This window comes from Primulina tabacum, chromosome 1 (assembly GCF_025594145.1).
Source record: "Primulina tabacum isolate GXHZ01 chromosome 1, ASM2559414v2, whole genome shotgun sequence".
Lineage (NCBI taxonomy): Eukaryota > Viridiplantae > Streptophyta > Magnoliopsida > Lamiales > Gesneriaceae > Primulina > Primulina tabacum.
The window spans coordinates 36,262,089-36,285,632 of record NC_134550.1 but is presented as its reverse complement, the minus strand read 5'-3'; the positions used below and the strand labels follow the sequence as shown (position 1 = coordinate 36,285,632).

At 36.6% G+C, this 23,544-nt stretch overlaps 2 protein-coding genes and 1 long non-coding RNA gene across 3 annotated transcripts; 2 read left to right on the top strand and 1 right to left on the bottom strand.

The window, feature by feature from the left end:
- The first annotated feature begins 13,727 nt into the window (after nt 1-13,727).
- LOC142543995 (sulfate transporter 1.3-like) lies at nt 13,728-15,339 on the top strand. The gene is made up of 6 exons (XM_075651167.1): nt 13,728-14,007; nt 14,082-14,256; nt 14,425-14,490; nt 14,610-14,723; nt 14,805-14,921; nt 15,015-15,339. Exons 1-6 carry the CDS (start codon nt 13,835-13,837, stop codon nt 15,291-15,293), a joined length of 924 nt encoding a protein of 307 aa, XP_075507282.1. The 5' UTR covers nt 13,728-13,834; the 3' UTR covers nt 15,294-15,339.
- On the bottom strand, nt 14,095-18,204 carry LOC142544011 (uncharacterized). The gene is made up of 4 exons (XR_012819984.1): nt 17,699-18,204; nt 16,567-16,948; nt 14,787-14,919; nt 14,095-14,230 (listed from the first exon to the last, which is right to left on the bottom strand). It is a non-coding gene; the product is annotated as an uncharacterized LOC142544011 (long non-coding RNA).
- LOC142520862 (high affinity sulfate transporter 1-like) lies at nt 15,532-16,572 on the top strand. Its single transcript, XM_075624015.1, has 3 exons — nt 15,532-15,536; nt 15,682-16,054; nt 16,153-16,572. Exons 1-3 carry the CDS (start codon nt 15,532-15,534, stop codon nt 16,372-16,374), a joined length of 600 nt encoding a protein of 199 aa, XP_075480130.1. The 3' UTR covers nt 16,375-16,572.
- Nucleotides 18,205-23,544: the final 5,340 nt, after the last annotated feature.

Here is a 23,544-nt window from a genome sequence, read left to right as displayed (position 1 = left end):
CCAAGTCTATAATGCCATAGACTTGAATTGGCTCCAGCATCCACAGATGCTAATGTGTCTCTGCAACGGGAAGTCATATACAATGTTCCAGTTTTCTTTCCTCGAGCAACAATCATGGCTCCTTTGTTCACTTTCCAGGAACCATCACCGAAGGTCACATTGTGGCCTTCATCATCGAGCTGTCCCACCGAGATCAGATTGCGTGTCAATTTTGATACATGCCTGACTTTGTTGATTTTCCAGACAGATCCATTTGACATCTTCATCCGTACATCACCCATACCAACAATTTCCAAGGGTTTTCCATCAGCCAGGAAAACTTTTCCGTAATCGCCAGCGATGTAATTATCAAATACATCGCGGTCACCAGTGGTATGAAACGAAGCTCCCGAGTCTATAACCCAAGAATCAACAGGGCTTTCCATGGATAATAGCAGAGCATCATGTACTTCCTCAGTGACAGCATTGGCATTATTCTTCATTGATCTGCAGTTCTTTTTCATGTGACTAGTCTCACCACAACTCCAGCACTTCATATTCTTTTCAAGGATGTTTTTGTCTTTTTCATTTCTTGATTTGGATCTACCGCGCCATCGGTTAGAACTCTTTTCGCCACTCCTGCCTCTTCCTCTGTTCTCGAGATTTAGTGCGGATCTCGATGATGTTCCTTCACCGGAATCCATCTTGCGAACTTATTCAGCAAGAATTTGATCTCTGACATCATTGAATTGTAGCTTTCTTTTTCCAACAAAGTTGCTAACCGCTGCCCGCATTGGTTCCCAAACATTTGGTAAAGACACCAAAAGAATAAGTGCACGAATCTCATCATCAAAATTAATTTCAACCGATGTTAGCTGAGAAACAATCGTGTTGAACTCATTGATGTGTTTAGCCACCGAAGCACCTTCTCCCATTTTCAAGTTGAATAACTTTTTCATGAGATGCACTTTGTTGTTTGCCGATGACTTCTCGTACATGTCCGTTAAAATGGACATCATCTCTTCTGTGGTTTGAGCCTCCGCCACGTTATGTGCCACATTCTTTGTTAGGGTCAGTCGTATCACACCTAACATCTGTCGGTCAAGGAGCTCCCAATCATCATCCTCCATCTTTTCCGGTTTCTTTTCTGATAGAGGTTGATGCAACTTCTTACTGTACATATAATCTCTTATCTGTAACCGCCAGAACGAAAAATCTGTTCCGTCGAACTTGTTGATTCCCGGTCCCGATCCATCATCTCCGGCCATCACTTCTCTAGCCTTAGCAAAAAATTTAAAAAATCTTTTCTGATGTGGAAGATCAGACAAAGCTGCAACCACAGAGCATACTCAGAATTCTTAAGAATTTTCACAATAAGGCTCTGATACCAGTTGTTGGGGAATTACCCCGAAGCGATGCCAATCACAATGATAATATAGTACCCAAAAAATTGCGGAATAAGATAACCAACAAGGACACAAAGATTTACGTGGTTCACCCAATATAGGCTACGTCCACGGAGCACTGCAACTTTTATAACCGGAAAAAATATTACAACAAGTGTATATACCAATACACTCAATATTTCTCACACTCCCAAACCCGAGTATACCGAGAAAATAATTTCTCTGACTCACACAAGAGAATTCTCGCACTCAAGAAAAAAATACACTCTTTTTTTCTATGCACTCTCTTTTTATCAAAGATGAAAATCTTTTGATTTTGGGATACAATAACTGAAGGAATTGAGCTATATTTATAACTAATTCTTTTAATCAGTTTTATAAGTTTTCCGATGTGGGATATGATTTTCTGAATTTTTAATTCAGCATGGACCCCACCTCATTAAAAATCTCACCTAACATCATATTAGTTAATATAACTAACAAGAAAAATTATTTAATGAAATTATATTTTGGTCTTACATCTTCATATCTTTACAATTTTGGTTTTTTTTTTTAAAAAAAATTTCAAATTTAGTCTGTTATCTTTTTTTTTTTTGGTTAATTTTAATCCTTTCTTCGATCTGACACAAATGCAGAGCTCATGTAACGCTTACGTGTGTAGTGAAACCTCAGGACTTTCAATAAAAAATTGGTTAAAATTACCAAAGATTGAAATAGACAAGACTAAGACTGAAATTCGATAATATAGAAGATTAAAAATGAAATTCTACAAGATTAAGACTAAAATTCGATACTAATTTATTATGTTTATCCATTTTAATTTGTACTCGACGTTTTCTCATGATTTCAAACTCATCGATGATTGAGTTGGAACTGAAAGTTTGAACAATCTCTTTTTCGATGCACATCAACAACGAACTTCCCAAAAATAATCTTTTATCTTATTCTATAATCACATCTTGACAATCTTCATTGATGAAAATACACGCTTTGAGATTGTAGTTAAAACTTGCAGACTCAAAATGAAACTTTTACTAACTTAAAATGCGAAAAAATATATATATATTTTAAAGCTAACATTTTTCGAAATATGCACTTGAACATTTTTGCATGCATGCAACCCTACTGAAAAATATGTCACTTAAAAATATCGTAAATGTTTATCAACTTAAAACAGTGCAGTTAAAATAGTCAAACTCGACCAACAAAAAAGGCGTAACATAAGGAGTAAAAATCCTAATACCAGCAACGTAACCCTTATTGGACGATTTTGCCCGTTTAAAGTTATCTAATTTTTTAAAATAGCCGTTTCACTAAATTTTTTACAATATCGTATTGCATAATTAAAAATCCTAAAGTGCCATTTTTTTTTTACCTTTTTCTCCATCTAAATTCAGTAATACATGTAAAAAAAAATTAGATTTCATTCTAAAAAAAATATAATTATTGAAATATAATCTAATATTTTTCACTTAAATTTAGAAAACACAGATATAATAATAATAATAATAATAATAATAATAATAATAAAATTATAGTTATTGATGGGCTGTTATTGAAATACTAAAAAATTTAAAGAAAAAGAGTTAAAAACCTAAAATATTGATACAATTATTGACTATCGGGAATGCGGAGACACAACTTTATTTTCTTATACTGCAGCAATGCAGAACATCATACTAAGTAATAGGTCGACATGAGGAGTTAGCACCACCAATTTGGGTGTCAATGCTTCGACCTATTAGACCATGAGTTTGAAGAAAAGCGTGTCTTACCGCTTGTGTTGTCTCATATCACTTAAAGATCAATCTTATCTCACCTTGCTACTATAGTGCTATCACCACCGGATAATATTAGACTTGTATATCCATCAAGATGGGGTATCTATCTCTTTTTACGTTTCACGCAGACAATTAGATAATGCAGCAACATTAACAGCTTGACACAATCTACTACAATGGCTTTCTAGTAGGTTACTCATGTCAATATTTTTCTCATTCAAGTATGCTTAACCCAACAAACAAAATATTAGTTTTCATGTTGAAACAAATATACATTATGACATCCTTTATTTCGTCCCACATTTGACAGGGTTTTATAATAATAAGAGTTAAAATAATTCTTGATGGGTATAAACTAAATTAATTTTGTACCCAATTTCTATTATTTTGTTTAAACTAGGTCCATAAAAGGCCCAAGCCCATAAACCATAAAAACACTATATAAATAATTCAAAGTGGTTTCATTGCAGGATAGTCGATAGACTCTCGTTCCCTCATTAAAATGCTCTCTTATTTTGGGCAGGCGCTAGCTTGAACGTCGGAAAAATCCGATGTCTATGATACTTTGTTTGTGTCGAATGTTACGATCCACTACATCCCTCGTTGGATTCATAGTAGTGTCAACCGCGCACCTTAATCCAACATTCTAGTATTTGTCTTAATCTTCCTGATTCAGGTAACACATTTAATTAGCTACATCAATTCTAATATTCATTTTCATCAAAATAAAAAATTTATATTATTAATAATTTTCAATTTATTATATGAAATATGCATATTATGCATAATTTATCATCACGTCACATTAACCAAGTGAGGTTATATTATAATATACCAAAATAACATTAAAATATTCATGCATAATTTCAATTTGTCTTACTGTGTTGGATATATGCTTTCTTAACAGAAATATAGTATATAAAGGAAAGTTATTTTAATATATTTGATATATTTAAACAAGTTGTTTTTTGTCTTTGATTCTTTTTAAAATTTCAACCGGCACAGCACGGCAGAAAACTAAACGTGGAAAAAAGACAAGTTGCTCTTTGAAAAAGTCACCTGACCAATTATTTGATCAAACATATATAATCTGTATACTCAATTTTTTCCTTATTTCTAAAAATAACTATATTTTTTTTAGTAAAAAATAACTATATTTTTGTCCCCATCACATAAAAGGGACAAATATAAATATAAAAGAAAATAGGAATAAAAATTGTAATTATCGCGATCAAGGAAATACCAAATTAAAGGGAAATTTGGGTTAATACGTGCATCTACGCAGACTATAATTTTTTATGATTTGAGAACCTACCGTTACTATCTTCTGATGTGCATTAGGTTAACTTCCGAGCTAATACATTGTCTGAAAACAATGTAATTGAGGTAAATCATACTAGGTAAGCTCTGTGAGATAGAATCGTGCCAAATGGTATTGGTTGAAAAAATCGAACTCACGATCATTGACTAAATGCTCACCAACTCAGACATCACTTTGAAACCAGACATACTATCTTTTGTTAGTGTTTTAAGATTATTTTAACATTGTTGGCCAAAAACGTCCCAAATGGTAACACCGTTTTTGGCAAAATTTTGAATTTGAAAGAATCTTGCGTAATCTTTTTAGCCAAGTATATGTGAAGAAATCTTTTTAGACTGGTTGTCTTACATTTTATATACGACAACTCACAAAATGAAAATCATATACCCCCGTAAAAGTTATAACATCGACTAACAAAATCAAAATTGAGGGGATTATTCCTTATTCTCTTGTACAAACCACTAAATCCATTTTTCAAAAGTGAAATATTATTTGTTTAAGTTGTGAATTGAAGTGTATCCAATATGATTTCGAAATCATTTTCAATCTTATTCGAATTTAATATGATTTCAAATTCTTTAACTCACGTGTAAGTAAAAGTAACCTTGTCTACTTACTTATATATTGCAACAAAAAATATGGTTATGTTTATTTTCACCCCTCAAAAAGAAGAAAATGGGATCAAAGATTTCTCTGTAGAGTTGAAATATATAATTATTTTAGATATCAATTTAATGAAATTTGTTAAAAAGTTTCCAAAACTAAAAAAATTGGAACTATGGAATTTAGAGATCACATCAAAAATTAAATATTTTGGAGATTGCGCTTCAATTTTTCTTAAGAAATAAAATATGCATTTAACTACTTTGTTCAAAGATAAACCTCTATTCCTTTTATGTATACTAGTAGCTTTATATATACATTTTTTTTGTTACAAGGGAGGGGGGACACCCACAATGAATATCTAACATAATATTACTCTTCTACAAGAGCCAATTCTCATCTTGTCTTCGTCGATGTCTTGTAAACCTGTGGGGGGATTCCATATGGTTTTGTAACCCCTTTTTTATTTCAATGCTTCCGAAACTAGAAAGTCGGCAGCCTTATTTTGTTCTCTGTAGATGTGGTTGACTCTTACTTTCCAATTCCTGGCAATGAGGCCGAGACAAGTAGTGATCAAGTTAACTAAGGATGAACTTGGCGTTTCTTCTTTTTTGAGCCACTTCACTACTATCTCTGAATCGATCCCAAGAGAGATCTTCTTGTTTCCTGAGTTCCAGGCTAGCTCGAGCCCCTTGCAGACTGCCCAGAGCTCTGCCTCCTCAATTGAGCACCAGCCAGTGTTGTACATGAATCCCATTATCCAATCGCTGAGATCGAACCGCAGTATACCTCCTCCACCTGCTTTACGAGCCTTCTGCTTACAGCTACTATCTACGTCCAGTGAAGTCCATCCTGTAGGTTGAGGGCTCCATCGGATGATACAATTGGTGTGACCCGTATTGTAGCTTGGCATAACATTCTTTGAAGCAAAGGCAGATTTAATTTGAAATAGATGATCTTTGATCCGCTGCTCTTTGAGATCCACGTCCAATTTCTTGTCGTTGAAGACAAAGTTGTTTCGCCAACGCCAAATACACCAAAGCGTAATGGCAAAGAGTATATTTCAATCCAGATTTTTGGAGGTCTTCGATTTATGTCCTAAGTTTCTCATAAGCCATGCATCAAAGGATGGATTGAGAGAAGTTTTGAACGCCTTAGTAGGCATAAGTCTGCGCCAAATTTTCTTAGCTTCTTCGCATTTTCGGAAGAAGTGATCAACGTCTTCCAATTCATAGTGATATAAAGCACATGATCCGTTAGTGGTGAAGCCTCATTTCAGTCTTTCGGTGTTACTCATAATCTTCCCATGTCTTACTAACCAAATAAAGTCTCTTATTCGATAAGGAACCTCCAGCTTCCAAATGGTTCTTCAAGAGTTGTCCCTTTCCTGTTCATACAAATTCAGTATTAGCTCATAGGCCGAGCTAACAGAGAATTTACACGTGCTTGTGTTTCCCCATCATCTGATGTCCTATATGGCCTGATCTTCACTTAGAATATAGGTCGCCAATGTATTTTCCACATCGGTTGGTAGTAACCCGGATACAGCCCCCCAATCCCAACCTTCACCTTTGATCCAATAATCGTGAACTTTTTTTTGAATGTCAACTTGATCAATGCTCTTGAGTAACAATGTGCACAGTGGAGCATTTTCTATCCATTTGTCTGTCCAAAAGTAAGTAGATGCCCCATTGCGTGCTAAAAATTTTGTCCCTTTTTTCCACGTACTGCATGATCTTGGAAATACCTTGCCACACCTTAGATGAACCGTGTCTAGATATGAAGCTCCTACTGTCAGTGTTCATGCATGTGTATTTTCCTTTCAGTACTTGTGTCCAGAGGCCATCTTTTTCTATCATTAGTCTCCAACCAAGCTTTGTCAATAAAGATTGGTTCATATGATACTTTCTTTTAATGCCTAGCCCACATATAGATTTGGGGGAAGATACTACATCCCATTTAACCAGGTGGCATTTTCGTTCCCCAATCTTCCCTCCCCATATAAAATTCCGGATGATTTTCTCAATTTTGGAGCATATTCCTATGGGTAATAGGTTTGTCTGCATAGAGTAAAGTGGGATTGCATTGAGTACCGATTGAACTAATACTTTTCGTCCTGCAAAGCTCAAGTACTTGGTTTTCCATCCCTCAAGCCTCGATTTGACTATGTCTAGCACTTTCTTGAACAGGTTGTTGGTGACTCTTCTGTGTATAGATGACACTCCTAGATATCTGCCTAGTTTTGTCGTTAGTGGGATCCCTGAAATAGAGGACAAGCCATTCGCCACTGTAGCACTCACATTTCTAGAAATGAAGATATGAGGTTTTTGGAAATTAACACTTTGGCCAAAGCTTAATTAGAATTTGTTCAAGCAATCCATGATAATGTGCAGCTGGTCGGTTGAAACTTCAGCAAAAAGAACCATATCATTAGAAAAGAGCAAGTGTGATATGAGAGGATCATTTCTAGATAGCCGGATGGCTTTCGAGGATCCATTGTTCACGGCCTGGCAAATAATGTGGCTAAGACGCTCAATACAAAGAACAAAGATATATGGAGATATTGAGTCCCCTTTTCTAATTCCTCTGTGAGGTTTGATCCAGTCCATTTTTTCCCCATTCCACAAGATAGACAGCCTGGGAGTTGTGATGCAATTCATGATGTTTCTGATCCATTGCATGTTGAGACCCACGTCAGTAAGTGTTTCCCGTATAAAGACCCATGAAAGTCTATCAAAGGCTTTCTCTAAGTCAATTTTTATGGCCATATACCCTTTAGCACCAGATTTTTTCCTCATGGAGTGGAGCACCTCTTGATACACAATGATATTGTCTGAAATCTGGCGACCTTGGACGAAGCTGCTCTGGTATGGCCCAATGAGATCAGGCATAACAGTCTTTAGCCGATTGGTCATGGTTTTGGTGAGGATTTTATAGCACACATTGCAGAGGCTAATTTGTAAAAATTGGGTTACGAATTCCGGGTTTGGGACTTTCGGGACCAATGTGAGGAAAGTATCATTTGTTCCCAACGGAATTTCCCCTGATTCAAAGAAATTATGAGCAAAATCGCATATAGATTTACCAACGATGTGCCACATTTTCTGATAGAATCCGCCAGGAATGCCATCTGGTCTGGGAGCTTTGAAAGGAGACATGTCAAAGAGAGCACGCTTAACCTCGTCTTGTGAAAAAGGTGTATGTAAAGCGAGAGAATGAGGTTCTGTCAGTGGTGGGAAACAACATCTTCCCACCGGGGAGGATGCACAGGTCTGGTCTGAGGTGTACAGAGAGGAGTAGAAATCTCTGATTTTGTCTTTAAGTTGGTCCATATTTGTTATCCAAGTTTCATTATCATTCTTGAGGGCTTCGATCTTACTTCTACTTCTACTTCTTTTGACCATGGTAGAAGCATGGTAGAATTTGGTGTTTCCATCACCGGAGACTATCCACAGTCCACTCCTCCCTAGATTTTTGAAACCACAAGAGTTCTTCATGTTCTAGGACTTTATCTAATTCTCTTCGCAATTTAGCTTCAAGTTTAAAAAGACTACGTCGCGCCCTCTATTCTTGCCACTAACTTCCACTTTCGATGGTGGATATTTTCAAATGTTGAGAAGTTCCAACTGGATAGTATATTGGCCATTTTTGAAACATTATCACTGAGCGTATGTTGGTCATGCCATTCATTTCGAACTACTTTGTGAAAATCTTCGTGGGTGAGCTAGGCTGCCTGGAAACGAAAGGGGACTTTGTATTTGTAGTTTGAGTTTCCAGCAAGTCTAACGAGCAATGGAGCATGATCTGATTGTATGATGGGTAGGTGGGTCACCCTCGCTTCTGGGAATAGCTCGCTCATTCTATCGTACACACTCCCCTATCCAGACGGGCTTCTTTGAAGGTTGCGCTACTAAGACCTCTTACCCAAGTGAATCTGGATCCGGAAAAACCAATATCTATAATATAATGGCCCGAAAATTCATGTTTGAAAATTTGCGAAAAAATTTAAAATTTTCTTTTTAAAATAATTAAGATGCCTCATTCACAAAATAAACTGATAAATCAAGTTTAATGTATAAAAATAGCAGCGGAAGAAATTATTACTCACAAAATAACAAGTAAAGTAATCCAACAACTGATAAAAAAAAATGTTTGAGCATAAAAAAAAAATGGCAAGTGCTGTAAATGAGGTCCTCGGGTTCCACTACTGCCGACCCAAGCTAGCTCACTGGTCCCCGCCCTTGGCCCCGACATCATCAGCACCTACAACAATCAAGTCTAGTGAGCCTAAAGACTCAGCATGCATATATCGTAAATAACGAGTAAATAATATAGTAAAATTGCATGGGAGTAAAAATATCATGTCATGAGGCATAATGTGAAAATAACTTGTCATGAGCGATTATAATACGTGCATAACTGAACTGAAAATCACAGTGAAAATGTTTGCTCCTTGGAGCCCTGTAATAAAATAGCATAAATTTTCTGTTGAGATTATGGTCTACGCAAGTGGCCCCTACACTGAACTGAACTGAACTGACCGGTAACTGGCGACCGGGTGAAATAATGAACGTCTGATCAGACTAATGCCACAGTATACGGGTGGAACTGAACTGAACTGACCGGTAACTGGCGACCGGATAATACAATGCTCCCATGATAGTGAAATGGCCACAAGCAATATCGCATAAATCTCAAAAATGGATATTTTATATTTTTATGCACGTAATATAATTAAATGGTATAATTAAATATCCCGTATTATTTTACCACATGGATTGGATCGTTCCCAGGCTCGTTGCGACCTAAATTTATCATGAAAAATATGCAAATGATTTTCTTGACCAAACTTTGTAGTTGAATCCAAAAACGAGACAATTACACCCAACGACCTCATATTTAATCATGACTCCGTGCCAACTCGAACCAACACCAAACCCTCATTTAGTCATGATTAAAATACACTTAATATGATGAAGTAATGCTCCAAAAATGATAAGGGCCGAAATTTTGGTGAATGGAGGCCAAAACATGAAACGCTCTTTTGAGAGTCAATTTGGCACATCGCACCGTAATTTTTGGTACGCCCTCAAAAATGGTCCAATTCACAAACGGCCAAAAACATGACCTTCCCAACTCGATGAGGCACTGTCCAGTCTAAGGCCATAGGCTAAAAGCCAACCAAGAACTCAAACGAGCCACTGAACCGAAGCAGCAAGTTGCTGTCACAAAAATATAGCAGCTGTGCTTTGGTTTCCTTGCGTCGTTTGCAAGGCTAATGGCCATTGGGGCTTGAACCACCGACCAGAACCTCTTACCAACATCCTAAGGAATGATTTGAACCATGGCTAAGGGCCCTAGGCCAGCAACAATTCGAATCACACCAGAAACCAAACCATACGTCCCAACCGAGCACTAATTCTGCGCCTGGGATGTTGCCGTGGTTCTTGCTGTCATGGACCATTCCAGTGGCCATTTGGTTGACCATGGAATGATCTATACATCCAGAGGTAGGGTGTGAACCGTGGCTAAGGGCCATAGGCCAACCAAGATCCACACCATTTCACAAAACCCGAAACACACTTGCTGTAAAATGAGAAGGGCCGAAAGGGGAAGGGGCTGTTCTTGTGTTTTGATTTAAAAACCGATGCAACCATGGACCAAGCCTCAAAAGGGCGACTTGGTCACGTCTTAGACATGCTAGGGAGATGTTCTAACCATGGCTATAGGCCCCTAGGGCAGCCAAGATCAGACACTTCCCCTTGACAGCAACATGACAGAAAATCGAACACAATATGACACTCATGGGGAAGTTGCTGTCATTTCTGGATTCCAGTGGGTATGGGGCTAGAACCAATGGACAAATGTGTTCCTAACATGTTCTAGTACATGTCTAAATGCAGCTTAGGGAGCCTGGACATGAGCCATCCACCTGAAACACCAAAAACAAGTGAACCGTGAGTAGCACAATGAAGGGCCGAAAATCTGCATCTTGGATTTCGAAATGTTTTGTCATGTATTTCGGTTTTGGTTGAAAGATCATGATCATGTAGTGTTTAAAAATCATAATACGACTTGATTGAAGAGCAAAGAAAAACATATACATGCCTGGTTTCGTTTTGAAAAGAAAACGAACGAAACGCAACGACGCGACGCGGAGGAGACGAAGCGTTTTCTTACTTGCTTGCTACTCGAATTTTCCTCTTGTTATTAGCTATGAGGCTCACGATTTAAAACTCTGAAATGCTCTCAATTTCGGTGATGGGGGAGGGGAAATGGTGGTTAGGAGAGTGAGGGGAAGGGGTTGCAATATAAGAGGGATGGCAAGACCAAGTCTACCTCTTTTTGAAATTTGAATTTGTTTGATATCAAAATGCTTTGTTGGAGAGGGAAATGGATAGGGTGTGACCGATTCTACATGTCCTCACAAGGCTAAGATAATGATCTTATATTAAATAAATGGTGGTTAATAAATGAAAGGATTATCATGCCAAGAAATAATAAAGAAAGGGTCAAAGGTGAGTTGTCAAAGAATTTTTTACTCAACTAAGGGGTGGCCGAAAATTGAACAATTAAATGGAGGAGAAATATTGTTTAGTTAATAAATTTTTAAACCTTAAGAGCCTTACCTATCCTTTAAATAATTTAAGGAATTAACACCTTAATTATGGAATCTAATTGAACTTATTTCCTACTTACCTCAAGTTACTTAAATAATTCCTTAAACAATTTTAACTTAAATCAACTTATTAGCTAGCTAAAATAAACTCTGGGAATGATTTCTTAATTCTTAAATTCTATCTCAAAACTCCAACTCCAGTCCGGCCTCACTGAATTAACTGAAAGATAAAAATTTAAACTACTGCATAAAATAATTAACTTTAAAGAAAATCATTTAAATACTCATGCAATAAAATCATTTTAATTTAAAATACTAGAATTATGCATGACTTATACGTAGTCTAATTTACGGGTTCTACATACAAGGCCTTGATTGAAAAGCACGTAGTTGAATCCAGGACATCTATGTTGGGTTGCACCTTCGGTTGTACTAGTTTCGTGCTCGTAACACACAGAATTGTAGTCACCAATAGATAGCCATGGCCCTTGTATGTTAAGGTTTCCCTTGGTGAGATTTTGCCAAAATCTCTTTCGAAGAGTGGGATTAGGGCTTCCATAAACTATTGTAAGAAGCCAAGGAGCCGAATTGTTTGTCTCCAAAGCAACATGTATAATAAGAAGATTGAACTTCGATACTCGAGATGTAATTATGCAATTAAATCATCCAACCAAAAACGAAGAAAAAAGAAAATTCGAAGTTAAATATCTGAAAAATAAAAAATTTCACAAAATACGATATAACAGTAAAAACAATACATGTTAGTGGATTTACTAATCATATTTCCATTTAAATAGGATCTATACAACGAAATGTCATCGTCATTCGTTGGTTATTAGCGAAATCCCGAAAACATTCGGGATCAAAATATGATTTTCAAATTAAATTTCAAATTTGTGGATGCTGTCAAATAGAATGACGACACCAAGTTGAACCCTTGAGATTTAACCCTGGAATTAAACCATTCAACCAAATAAAAAAAAGAAAGAAAAGTAAAATTGAATAGGTAAATGACAAATAATCATAACATAATGCATACCAAAAGACAAATATAATGTATGAGAGCAATTTAGTTAAAAAATTAAAAAAAAAAAAACACACACATATATATATAAAAGCGCTCACAAAATTATTTCGCTTTCTTCAAGTAAAAGTTACATTTTTATGTACTTTATTTATATAAATTAGATATTGTTTATTATCCACATAAAAACATGACTACAATTCAGAAGTCATTTGTTGTTCTATTATAGTCCTTTTCAGGTGATTTCTAAATGTTGTCCAAATGGTATGGGTACATCCACTTGTTCCTAGGAAACAGGACACGATTTGATGAGGATATTTTCTGATTATACTTTGGTTTTTAGGCATTCTTATACCAATAAAGAAAAATTCGATGTTAGAATTAAGGGTCAGGATCTGACTAGATCAACAGTGACCCGACTTATAAATTACTGAAAATCATCAAAATGTACATCATTTTCGTCATCTTTTCTGCTTTTCCTGGTTGATTTTCTGTTTTTCCAGGAATAATGAGTGCCAATCGTATTGCAGACGAGGCGGATATTTCCAGCGCCGTTTCTTCGAGTGGTCATGCTGATAGCTTGCCTTATGTTCACAAGGTGGGAGTGCCTCCTAAGCAGAATCTGTTTAATGAAATCAAATTCACCTTCAAAGAGACCTTATTCCATGATGATCCCCTAAGATCTTTCAAGGACCAACCAATAGCAAGAAAACTTTTACTCGGGATTCAAGCTGTTTTCCCGATTCTCGACTGGGGAAGAAGGTATGATCTTTCCATGTTCAGAGCTGATCTCATTGCAGGACTCACCATTGCAAGTCTCTGCATACCTCAGGTATTTTGCATGCTCGAAACGTGTCGCCGCTGACTAGAATCCTTGGTCTTAATTCCTAACATGTCTCATCTTCACTATGTAGGACATTGCATACTCAAAACTTGCCAACTTGGATCCACAATATGGGCTGTGTAAGTTGCTCCACCGTATTTTCATGATGTCTCCACTCCTTTTGACATGCAAATGAGCTTTACTCGAGAAACTCTTCTCAATACTTTCCATCAAATTGTGCAGATAGTAGTTTTGTTCCACCCTTGATATATGCCTTAATGGGGAGCTTGAGATATATCGCAATCGGCCCCGTGGCAGTGGTGTCTCTCTTACTGGGAACATTGCTTCAGAAGGAATTTGACCCCGAACTCCAAAAAGTAGAGTACCAACGTCTTGCGTTTACTGCGACATTCTTCGCCGGAACCACTCAATTTGCACTCGGTTGCTTCCGGTATCGTTCTTGTAACATTAACATCTCTAAAAACTTCAAGTTTTTATCAACTCTTGTAAATGGTTCTGTTTCAGGTTGGGTTTCTTGATTGACTTCCTATCTTATGCTGGCGTTGTCGGGTTCAAGGCAGGAGCAGCCATTACCATTACCCTTCAGCAGCTTAGAGGTTTACTAGGAATGCAGAATTTCACTAAGAAAACTGGCATAATTCCCGTGATGAAATCTGTGTGGAGCAATGTGCATCATGGGGTGAGATTAGATTTTTCACACATCACCACATTTACCACAATCCCATGTCCAAATAATTTCAAAATCATACAAGTCTGCCTCTAAAATCGCGAATCGACATCTGTCGTTGGCCTGAACTTTCAAGTGTCTGTGATGTTATGAAGCTACATGTTTCAATTTGTACTGTAGTGGAACTGGGAGACAATCGTAATAGGAGTCACGTTCTTGGTTTTCCTACTACTTGCCAAGTATATGGTATGTTCCCCAATAAATTGTTCCTAGTATACATAATTTTCTTCATTTAACTTCTATATTTCTAGAGTTCTCTCGATTTTATCATAATATTAATTCCCAACAAAATTTTCTTGGCTCAGGGTAAAAAGAACAAGAAATTATTTATGATAGCTGCCATATCTCCATTGATTTCAGTTGTCATTTCGACTTTCTTTGTTTACATCACCCATGCAGAAAGGAAAGGAGTCCAAATTGTATGTATTTTGACGTCGTCAAATTTCATATAAATCAGACAAGCAAATATCTAACTCACCAACCTTCTATCCTTCCTGAAGGTGAACCACATTACAAAAGGCATCAACCCTTCATCCGTGCATCAAATCTATTTCGCCGGCAGCCATGTCGCCACAGGTTTCAGAATCGGTGCAGTGACAGGGATGGTTGCTCTCGCTGTAAGAAAAATATATATGCACAAAGACACAAAACACCTATTAAATTCGAATGTCAGAGCCGGACCTCATGGTAACTTGAATAACATATGGCAGGAAGCTGTAGCAATTGGCAGAAGTTTTGGAGCAAAGAAAGATCATCACATCGATGGAAATAGAGAAATGGTAGCATTAGGTTGCACGAATATCATTGGCTCCATGACATCTTGTTTCATAACAACAGGCAAGTCAAATACAAGAAACCACTGGTTCATAATACCTTATGATACACATACACAATCACAGTGTCGGACATGCAATGTGGCATGTCAAAAGAACATTGGACACAAGGATATTGTGGAGCCACAACGTGTAATAAAAAATCATTTTCTATAATTTCTTACTCCTTGTTTTATGTTAGGAGTGGAGATTTCAACCTTAAATCTTGAAATGGTATACACTTTTTAGTTTCTTAATTACAAATGTAAAATTAGATGGTTCATTCAATTTTAAAATTTGATAAAAAAAATTGAATATTAAAATATGTTCAACTTCATACTTCTTTTAAAAATTTTGATACATTTTCTCGATGTTATTGATTTTTATTTTCAATGCCAATAATATTTAGGTTTATATGCAGTATCTTCTGCATAGGATATCAGGTATTACCATAGCTATAGTTTTTTTTATACACTTTCTATCATGCATACCATTACTTATAATTTTTGGAATAAAGATGTTAAATCCTACACTAACTATATTTATAATTCAACACTAATCACAGGATCGTTCTCGCGTTCTGCTATAATTTTTGGAATAAAGATGTTAAATCCTACACTAACTATATTTATAATTCAACACTAATCACAGGATCGTTCTCGCGTTCTGCTATAAATTATATGGCTGGATGCAAAACGGCTATGTCAAACATCATAATCTCGTGTGTCGTGTGCCTGACTCTACTTGTGATCACTCCATTATTCAAGTACACCCCAAATGCCATTTTGGCTTCCATCATAATATCCGCTGTCTTAGGATTAGTAGATTATGAAGCCATGATTTTAATATGGAAGACTGATAAATTCGATTTTATCGCTTGTATGGGAGCATTTCTTGGCGTCATTTTCTCCTCAATTGAGATAGGCCTTCTCGTAGCGGTTGGTGCAAACAGCTAATGTTCCATATATGTATATTTTTTGTTTTTCTTCTTCGAGTTCATTCAATCATAGGAATTTTTTTAATGTCAATACAACAGGTTTGTATCTCTTTTGCAAAGATATTTCTCCAAGTTACCAGGCCAAGAATTGTTGTACTAGGTAAAATTCCAAGAACTACAGTTTACAGAAATATGGAGCAATACACAGAAGCAACAAAAGTTCCTGGTGTTCTGATTGTGAGAGTTGATTCTGCCATCTATTTTTCCAACTCCAATTATATAAAGGAAAGGTATAGATCCTTCCTACCCTCTTACAACTGATTTCGAATCTCACGAAAATATACGTATATTTTAGTAAATATCATGTATCTGCTGCTCGAGCGAGAAAAACCATCTGTCATGATTTATTTTGCAGGGTAATTAAATTGCTAGCAGATGAAGAGGAAAAGCTTCAAGGAAAGAACCAACAGAGGATTCAATACTTGATAATCGAAATGTCATGTAAGAAACAACCTTTCTGCGTTGTTCTTGCGATTTTTCCAATCAATAAGTCCAGCATATCATATAAATTATCTTAAGGCAAACACTTCTTCCATCTAAACTTTCAGCTGTAGTAGATATAGATACCAGTGGCATTCATTCCATGGAAGATCTGTTCAAAACTCTACAAAAGAGAGACATACATGTAAGTCAATGATGATATCAAGGCGACGGCCAGATCATTTAAAACTTAACATGTAATCCAAGTATTCTTGTTTACTTATGTATGCCCAGCTTGTTCTTGTGAATCCCGGACAGTCCGTTCTTCTCAAGCTTCATGCATCAGGCTTAGCAAAAACAGTTGGAGATGATAATGTTTTTCTCACAGTCGAAGATGCTGTCACGACTTTGGCTCCTAAGATGGAACCATAGATCATTCTAAATGGGGCCAGGGAATCAGGGGATAGGAAAATCATATCTACATGCATAACTATGAATGTATGTGTATGTCTAAATGTCGCTACGAGAGACGTTTTCAATTGTGGTCCATATATTTTATTAAGGTAAATATATGAGATTTCACATATTTAAAAAGAAGATAAATCAAAATATTATCTCGATCAGATGATAAATATTTTGATATTTGATTATCATATTTCGGATAAATATCGTCAAGATAAGTCAATCAATTCAAACTATCTCGATGATGGTTAGAAAATATCTATAAACAGTGACTACAAGATCTTTAAATCTGTACAGTTATTCAAAAATACAACATCTAATATATTGCATAAAGAATTAGAAGATATATGTTTTCGGTGTTCGTAGGATCTTGTTAGTTGCAATCTCAAATTCAACATCAATGGCAGATGTTGAATCACATTTTTAAATTTAATTTTTTCAGATATTGATCTTCACGTATTATGTTGTTCGTATATAGATCGAATTTAGTCAAGTGTTATGTAATATTTTTAACAAGTGATATAAGAGATGTTTTAGTTCCATCTTGATATTTTTTATAATTTTAAATTGGGCAAAAATTTTGGAAAATTATATTGATGCAATTTAAATTTGTATCATTAATTTTTAAATAATTTTCGAGCAAAAAAATCCAATTTTTGGTGTAATTTTCGAAAATTAAATAAGGTGGACAAGAAACCCTAACCTTATAATTGGTGAAATCATCAACTTAACTCCGGCGAATAATATTACTAAACGAAAGCCCACGTCGGGACGACCCTTTCTACACCGCGAAGATGAGCCATTTTTTTCTGGTGTCATGCCTCGATTTCCGACCATCCAATCAGCGGCTATGGAGGAAAAAGGTCGGTGTGCTCAACATGTTGAAGATGACAACCGACCAGAACTCGCCATCATTTGGACAGATTTACGAAAATCTCGATCGACTACCACTACTGCGCGAATTCAAACCTATTTTTTTTCAGTCAATAGCACGACGACAAGGAGCGGGAGTGGTCAGCAGAGGTCGACCGTCCATGGGTAATGGTCGACCGTCCATGGGTAATGGTCGATGGCCAATGATTTTGCCTGAGAGGGTGGCGTGACTGCCAATCGATTTTTGGGGGCTAAGGTTAGGTTTTCGAAATTACGGTTTCAATTTGAGAATTTTTCTTGGAAAATTTGACACTCAATTTTCAGCCTAGAATAATATCAAATTATGAATTTTCAAATATTTGGATTTTTTTATTTATAGGCATGTTTGTATTGCTAATTTATGAAAATTCTAACACTTGATTTTAGAAATATTGTCCTTAAAATCATGAGTATGGACATGTTGGGAGATTATTTGTATGAAATATTATATGCTAAATTGTGTGTAATTATTGTCTAGTTATTATAGAAAATTTACTATTATGATTTATCATAATAATAATACATGCAAATAAATTTTAATAATGTTCATATTAATATTCATATCTATTGGAACTTTTCAAGTTCGCAATCTTAATTTTGATGATAACAAAACTTGTTAATTGTGTTACTAATAATCTACCTTAGTGTGCAGCATCTAGGATCACTCACGAGCTATTTACATCGCAAACTGAAGACCCAACTGATCGCTCAAAATGAATCAGTCTAACTGTTACGTCAATTGAGCAGTCTAGCTGATAGTCCAGTTGATAGGTGGTTCAGAAGGAGAATCTCAGAAGCCTGGCCATCCCGAAGGAGTGTTCAACTGATTACTAGCCCAACTGAGATCAGTTCAACTGAACAAGAGTGAAATCAGTTCAACTGACGAGTCAACGGATTTCACCAGCTCAACTGAAGATCAGTTCAACTGACCAGTTCGAAGCATCAGTCAGAATATTTCAGTTATGGATGAAGACAAACTCTTTCAGTGGAATCCAGCTGTACGTGAAGGTACAAAGCCATTATCCAGTCAAATAACAATAATGGACGTTGCATCAGAGCATTAAAGACAGAGTTTCAGAAGGGTAGTCGAAAAGTCGATATACAAAGTCCAAGAAACGAATTCAAGATGCAACGGATACAACAAATGAGTCTCACTGTACGTTCAGTTTTTCCGCCTATATAAAGAGAAGATCAGTGAAGACTTAACAATAAAAATAACAACAAAAAGAAGAAGAGTGAGCAAAAAGAAGCTTTGAAGCATATTCGAGAGAAAAGAAAGGGCACGCTCATTGCACATCAGCTTTCAGAAGCAATCAGCTCAGAGGAAACTCTTCACAATTATATCAGCTTAGATTAGAAGCTTATTTCCCTCAGTGTGTGAGAACATCCTTGTTCAGTTCTCACACACACAAACACTCTCAATCACTAAAATACAGTCTTGCACAAAGACGTTAAACTTGTGTATGTAGTCTTTCTCACATAGACATTAAAGAAGTGTTGGCTGAAAGGTGCTGCCTTCAGTCTAGTCTAGGAGTTCAGTTTAGGCGGTAGTGTAAGTCCTAGCTGAGTGAGTTTGTACAAGGTTTTGTATAAATCAAAGTTTTCTAGTGGATCTTACCCGAGGAGGTAGAAGGGGTGACGTAGGAGCAGTTGAAGTCTTCGAACATCCATAAACATATCTTGTGTATTTAATTGTTTAACTTATGTTTTCAAACTGTTTGGATCAGTTAGAGTATCTGTCAGTTCAGTTGTCACCATAACTGAACTGATGAATGCAAAAACTAATCTACCCTCTTTCGGTTAATCAGTTTACATAAGATAAAATGTTCTCTAATATAAAAGTCTTTTTCACGAATGATTACTTCGAGTTTCTTCCGCTTGGTTTTAAACCAAACTCGATTTAATTTATCGGTGTTAATATTCTTAGAACACGAACTATTGCAGCTCATTGGAGAATATTTTGTTGAAGCATTCGAAAGATTCTCAGCAACCGTTCCTTCAATATCTTATTCATATTAATTATTTATTTTGTTTCACATAATTTTATATAAACACATTAAGTTAAAATCATAAATAATAAAGTTAGCAAATAAATAAAAAAAATCGCCATATAAAGATCCATAATATGGATAATTAAGTGTTAATAATTTTTAAATATAGAACATAATCTGGGAGTTCTCCAGAGGCCGATTTAAATTATCTTGACTTGCCACTAGTCTCTCTGAGGAATGTTGCTTCGTCTAGGAGTTAAGTATTTGAAATGCCTTAACTGTTAAAGAATTACTATTACCTAGAATTTTGGTGATTGGCAAAATCAAAACAGCACTTAACTGTTTCAGGAAACAACTGCAATCTTCTGTGTATAACAGGAACCAGTACAACCGTCTAAACATACAACCGCCAAGTCTTCAACCGCTTGAATTTCATACCGCCTACCATTCAACCGTTTGAAGCAGAAGAAGTTCAAACTTTTAAAGAACTTCCCAACCGGCTGTTCGAAGACTTTAAATCATATCAGAGCATAGCTGAGAATGATCGATTGAGTCTTGTGTACACGTAATATGCACAAATGAATGGTGTGTTTGTGTTTGATTTATTTGTCTTACTTGCTCTTACTTGCTGTAATTTGAGTAAGTTGTTGATGAGATTAATGATATGAGATGATGATGATGTGTAATTGATATTTATTTGTGATATTCATCCTTTGATTTGTAGATGTATCCCACAAATGAAAATGCGAGTAGCAGTACTGAGAGGATGGTTGGACATTTCGAAGGAATGTCCATGGATTTAGTGATGGCTCGATTCCAGGATCTGAAACCACCGAGGTTCTTTGGTATTGAGAGTGCAGAAAGAGCGGAGGCCTGGTTGAAGGACACGAGCACTTGTTTAATATTGTTGAATATTCTAAACCTCGGAGACTGAAGCTTGCCATTTATCAATTGAAGGACCGAGCAAAATCTTGGTGGGAAGCCGTTGAGATTGGACTGAAAGAGGCCGAGATTGAACTCACATGGAATGTCTTCAAGCCCAGTTTTTGGAGCAGTATTTCCCTCCTTATTATATTGCTCAAGAGAATGAATTCAATAGTCTGCAATAGGGAACAATGACTGTTGCTGAATATGCTTCAAAATTTTATACTTTGTTGAAATATGCGCCTCATGTAGCGGCAAATGCAAAAGCGAAATATAACAGGTTTGTAGATAGATTGCATCCTGCTATATATACTTTTGTCATTTCAGGGTTGCCTACGAGCTACACAGAGGCAGTTGAACGAGCCAACGCCACCGAAGCTGGACTGAGGCAAGGAGGTCCTCAGTACACTCCTTCACCTCCAGTATCAGCTCAGCAGCCTACTTTGCGTCCAAGAGGTAAGAAGTTCAAGAAGACTGGTTCTGCTTTTTCATCTTTTTCGAGTTCAAGTGGATCCCAGCGAGGGGAGTCATGTGATTGCTCCTTATTGTAGCCATTGTGGAGGCAAACATACTATCGAGCAGTGTCGAGGTATGTTTGGTACTTGTTATCATTGTGAACAGGAAGGCCATTTCTCTCGAGTATGTCCGAATAGAGGTATGACTTCTCCAACCCCAGCCAAGATTTCGAGGTGGCCCCAGTATGATGAGACCTGTTGTCCCTGGTCCCTATTTTCAGCAGTCGAATGTTCCACAATATCGAGGACCTGATAGTCAGACTGTCCAAGGCCCTCCTCAAGTTCGAGTATATGCTATGACTGAGGATCAGGCAAAAGAAGCTCCTGGTGGTGTGATTGCAGGTATTTGCATCTTTGCGATTATCCTGCATGTGTTTTGTTTGATACAGGAGCATCTCATTCATTCATATCTCATGCATTTGTTGCATCTCATGGTATTGAGTGTATTTCATTGTATGATACCTTATCGATAGCCATGCTAGCAGGAAAGATTATTTTGTCTGATAAAGTTGTGCATAATTTTGTATTGATATACGAGGATAATGTGATATTCCTGAATTTCATTGTCCTCCCAATGCACGACTTTGATTATATTGTTGGCATGGATATTTTGACAACAAATCGAGATACTGTTGATTGTTTTCATGGAGTGGTTCGATTTCGACCTGTTGATGGACCCAAGTGGAATTTTTATGGCAAGGGTTCCCAAGCTAAATTTTCATTGGTATCCTATCTGGAAATGTCTCAAATTTTGACTAGCGGAGATGAGGGTTATTTTATCGACGCTATTGATGTCTCTAAGAAAGAGCCTTCTTTATCTGATATTCTTGTTGCCAAAGAGTTTACGGATGTATTTTCCGATGAGATTCCTGATTTTCCACCTCATCGATAAGTTGAATTTAGTATTGATCTTGTACCGGGAACTGCACCTATTTCGAAAGCTCCTTATCGCATGACACCATTGGAATTGAAGGAATTGAAAGAACAATTACATGATCTTCTCGATAAGGGATATATTCGATCGAGTGTATCACCTTGGGGAGCTCCAGTTTTATTTGTTCGAAAGAAAGACGGTACTATGCGAATGTGTATCGATTATAGACATCTGAATCAGGCTACTATGAAAAATAAGTACCCACTTCCTCGTATTGATGACTTATTTGATCAGCTTTAGGGTACTTCTGTTTACTCGAAGATTGATCTTCGTTCTGGTTATCATCAAGTACGGGTTCGAGAAAAAGATGTGCCTAAGACTGCTTTTCATATCAGGTATGGCCACTATGAGTTCTTGGTTATGCCTTTCGGTCTCACAAATGCTCCTGCTGTATTTATGGATCTAATGAATCGTGTCTTTCGAGATTTTTTTGACCGATTCGTTATCGTATTTATTGATGATATTCTTGTCTATTCGAAATCAAAAAAAGAGCATGCTGAACATCTGAGACTGGTACTACAAACTCTTCGCAATGGACATTTATATGCTAAATTGTCCAAATGTGAATTCTGGATGGATAAAGTAGTATTTTTAGGCCACGTCATTTCGAGACATGGCATATCTGTTGATCCTGCTGAGGTCGAAGCTGTATTGAATTGGCCGAGACCTACGAATGTTCCTGAGATCCGTAGCTTCATGGGTTTAGCGGGTTATTATCGTCGCTTTATTGAAGGATTTTCGAAAAAAGCTAAACCTATTACTCAACTGACACAGAAGAATCAGAGATTCATTTGGTCAGATGAATGTGAAGCTAGCTTTCTTGAATTGAAGACGAGATTAACCACAGCACCTGTGCTTACTATTCCCTCAGATACCGGAGGATTTGTAGTGTGTACAGATGCATCTGCTAAAAGTTTGGGCTGTGTTCTGATGCAACATGGCAAGGTGGTTGTTTATGCGTCTCATCAATTAAAATCTCATGAAACTCGTTACCCTATTCATGATCTGGAATTGGCCGCCATTGTGTTTGCTCTGAAGATTTGGCGCCATTATTTGTATAGGGAAAAATTTGTTATCTATTCATACCATAAGAATCTGAAGTATCTCTTTTCTCAATCTGATTTGAATATGAGGCAACGCAGGTGGATGGATCTCCTGAAAGATTTTGATTGTGAGATTCAGTATCACCCTGGATCGGTGAATGTTACTGCGGATGCCCTTAGCCCTAAAGTTCATGATTCTGTTTTAGCTTCTGTTAATGTCGCCAAAATAC